Here is a 4619-nt window from a genome sequence, read left to right on the forward strand (position 1 = left end):
TTACTTACTTACTTACTTACATAAATTGTACAATCAATCAATAAAGTTGTACCTTATGAACACATGAACACATGAACACATGAACACATGCATAGATTAATATATGTAATATATATATAATTATATATGAAAACATGAATGGATGAACCCATTAAGTTTTGTGAAGAATCGTGTCAACAATATCAACACAACATCAGCGTTTACTACACAAACTTTATTAGTCGCACACGTCTGTACAAAAAGAGGCCCTTGATCCATATTTGGTCTCCATTCACGTGAGGAACATCCAGAGGAGTCATCATTAGCTTCAGACCAACAACGTGACAATCAAGTAAATAACAACAAATCATGTGTGACTGGAACTTAACGATGACGACACGTCAATGTTCTCAGCAGCTTCAGGTTCTTCTCAAAGATTGTTTCTGAAACTTTGTCGTCCAATAATTGATGAAACCTGAACGTAGTGCAGGAGAAGAAGATCATTGAGAAGCTGAAGTCTTGATGAAAGGATCAACACAACATCTCTTCCTCTCCACCAACATTCAACAAAGACGTTCAACCTTCATGACCTTGAAACCTCCTGAACTCTGTGTGGCAGCAGGAGGAAGATGATCGTGAAGACTTCTGAGGAACGATTCCACCGTCTGGTGTTAATAGTAGGATTGTTACCATGTTCACCTTCATGAGAGGAACTCATCAAGACTTGACCCATGAAGATAGACATTTGTGGTCCATTATCTCGTTCATATCCTCACAGGAACGTTCTGAGATAGTCTTGTCTCCTGACGTGAGCAACGTTCTGAGATGTTCTTGTCTCCTGACGTGAGGAACGTTCTGAGATAGTCTTGTCTCCTGACGTGAGGAACATCCTGAGATGTTCTTGTCTCCTGATGTGAGGAACGTTATGAGATAGTCTTGTCTCCTGACGTGAGCAACATTCTGAGATGTTCTTGTCTCCTGATGTGAGGAACGCTCTGAGATGTTCTTGTCTCCTGACTTGAGGAACGTTCTGAGATAGTCTTGTCTCCTGACGTGAGGAACGTTCTGAGATGTTCTTGTCTCCTAACGTGAGGAACGTTCTGAGATAGTCTTGTCTCCTGACGTGAGGAACGTTCTGAGATGTTCTTGTCTCCTGACGTGAGGAATGTTCTGAGATAGTCTTGTCTCCTGACGTGAGGAACGTTCTGAGATAGTCTTGTCTCCTGACATGAGGAACGTTCTGAGATAGTCTTGTCTCCTGACGTGAGGAACGTTCTGAGATGTTCTTGTCTCCTGATGTGAGGAACGTTCTGAGATAGTCTTGTCTCCTGACGTGAGGAACGTTCTGAGATAGTCTTGTCTACTGACGTGAGGAACGTTCTGAGATGTTCTTCAATGGCTTGTTCGAGTTAAACTCAAGGGTTTATCTTGAGGGTTTATGTGAAAACTCTTCCCGACTCTTCACATGATGTTCCAGGAGGTCTTCGAGTCATTCTCAGAGGAATCTTCATCCATAAATGTCTTCATATCTTTAGTCTGTAGGTCCACTCTCTGACTTCAGAAGGTGCAGGCGTAGACCACGCCCACCACCACGATGTTCCCGATGGTGGCCACGATGGCGATCCACAGCCAGATGGCGTCGCTAGACATGGACTCGTCCTGCTGGACGGAGGTGGACGAGGCGCCGCCGTGGACGCTGGCCGATGAGTTGAAGAGCGAGTGTTCGCCGCTGTAGTCGTCGTTGGGCGAGGAGTCCATGAAGGCTCCTGTCATGACCGGGATCTACGAGAGAAGAAGTTCACAGAGTTCAGGAACAACGTTCCGTCATGTGGCTTCACCCATTTCCTGTTGACACACGGACGAATCAAACCAACTTCACTGACGCTTCACTGACGCTTCACTGACGCTTCACTGACGCTTCACTGACGCTTCACTGACGCTTCACTGACACATCAATGACGCTTCACTGACACATCACTGACACTTCACTGACACATCACTGACGCTTCACTGACACATCACTGACACATCACTGATACATCACTGACACATCACTGACACATCACTGACGCATCACTGACACATCACTGACACATCACTGACACATCACTGACACATCACTGACGCATCACTGACACATCACTGACACATCACTGACGCATCACTGGCACATCACTGACACATCACTGGCACATCACTGACACATCACTGACACATCACTGACACATCACTGACACATCACTGACACTTCATTGACGCTTCACTGACGCTTCACTGACACTTCACTGACACTTCGCTGACACATCACTGACGCTTCACTGACACATCACTGACGCTTCACTGACACATCACTGACACTTCACTGACGCTTCACTGACGCTTCACTGACACTTCGCTGACACTTCGCTGACACATCACTGACACTTCACTGACACATCACTGACGCTTCACTGACACATCACTGACACATCACTGACACATCACTGACACATCACTGACGCATCACTGGCACATCACTGACACATCACTGACACATCACTGACACATCACTGACACCTCACTGACACCTCCCTGACACATCACTGACACATCACTGACACATCACTGACACCTCACTGACACCTCACTGACACATCACTGACACATCACTGACACATCATTGACGCATCACTGACACATCACTGACACATCACTGACACATCACTGACAAATCACTGACACATCACTGACACATCACTGACACATCACTGACACATCACTGACACATCACTGGCACATCACTGACACATCACTGACACATCACTGACACATCACTGACACATCACTGACAAATCACTGACACATCACTGACACATCACTGACACATCACTGACACATCACTGACACCTCACTGACACATCACTGACACATCACTGACACCTCACTGACACCTCACTGACACATCACTGACACATCATTGACGCATCACTGACACATCACTGACACATCACTGACACATCACAGACAAATCACTGACACATCACTGACACATCACTGACACATCACTGACACATCACTGACACATCACTGACACTTCACTGACGCTTCACTGACGCTTCACTGACACTTCGCTGAAACTTCGCTGACACATCACTGACACTTCACTGACACATCACTGACACATCACTGACACATCACTGACACATCACTGACGCATCACTGACACATCACTGACACATCACTGACACATCACTGACACCTCACTGACACATCACTGACACATCACTGACACATCACTGACACATCACTGACACATCACTGACACATCACTGACGCATCACTGACACATCACTGACACATCACTGACACATCACTGACACATCACTGACCTGACACATCACTGACACATCACTGAAACATCACTGACACATCACTGACACATCACTGACGCATCACTGACACATCACTGACACATCACTGACACATCACTGACACATCACTGACACATCACTGACACATCACTGAAACATCACTGAGACATCACTGACACATCACTGAAACATCACTGACACATCACTGACACATCACTGACGCATCACTGACACATCACTGACACATCACTGACACATCACTGACACATCACTGACGCATCACTGACACATCACTGACACATCACTGACACATCACTGACACATCACTGACACATCACTGACACATCACTGACACATCACTGAAACATCACTGACAAATCACTGACGCATCACTGACGCTTCACTGACACATCACTGACGCATCACTGACACATCACTGACACATCACTGACGCATCACTGACACATCACTGACACATCACTGACACATCACTGACACATCACTGACACATCACTGACACTTCACTGACACATCACTGACACATCACTGACACATCACTGACGCTTCACTGACACATCACTGACACATCACTGACGCTTCACTGACACTTCACTGACACATCACTGACACATCACTGACACATCACTGACACATCACTGACACTTCACTGACACATCACTGACACATCACTGACACATCACTGACGCTTCACTGACACATCACTGACACATCACTGACGCTTCACTGACACTTCACTGACACATCACTGACACATCACTGACGCATCACTGACACATCACTGACACATCACTGACACATCACTGACACATCACTGACACTTCACTGACACATCACTGACACATCACTGACACATCACTGACACATCACTGACACATCACTGACACTTCACTGACACATCACTGACACATCACTGACACATCACTGACACATCACTGACACATCACTGACACATCACTGACACATCACTGACACTTCACTGACACATCACTGACACATCACTGACACATCACTGACACATCACTGACACTTCACTGACACATCACTGACACATCACTGACACATCACTGACACATCACTGACACATCACTGACGCATCACTGACACATCACTGACACATCACTGACACATCACTGACACATCACTGACACATCACTGACGCATCACTGACACATCACTGACGCATCACTGACACATCACTGACACATCACTGACACATCACTGACACATCACTGACGCATCACTGACACATCACTGACACATCACTGACAA

At 46.2% G+C, this 4619-nt stretch overlaps 1 protein-coding gene across 1 annotated transcript in view; it reads right to left on the reverse strand.

Annotated features, from left to right (window-relative positions):
* Window positions 1–248: 248 nt before the first annotated feature.
* The window catches only part of LOC148059990 (uncharacterized protein C14orf132-like), a 29797-nt gene continuing 25426 nt past the window's right edge, over window positions 249–4619 (reverse strand). The window contains exon 2 of the mRNA XM_087779987.1: window positions 249–1761. Coding sequence (XP_087636113.1) covers window positions 1537–1761 — 225 coding nt within the window. The 3' untranslated portion in view covers window positions 249–1536. The remainder of the gene's footprint in view (window positions 1762–4619) is intronic.

The sequence above is a fragment of the Callionymus lyra genome, chromosome 18, assembly GCF_982586985.1.
Source record: "Callionymus lyra chromosome 18, fCalLyr1.hap1.1, whole genome shotgun sequence".
In the NCBI taxonomy this organism is placed as follows: Eukaryota; Metazoa; Chordata; class Actinopteri; order Syngnathiformes; family Callionymidae; genus Callionymus; species Callionymus lyra.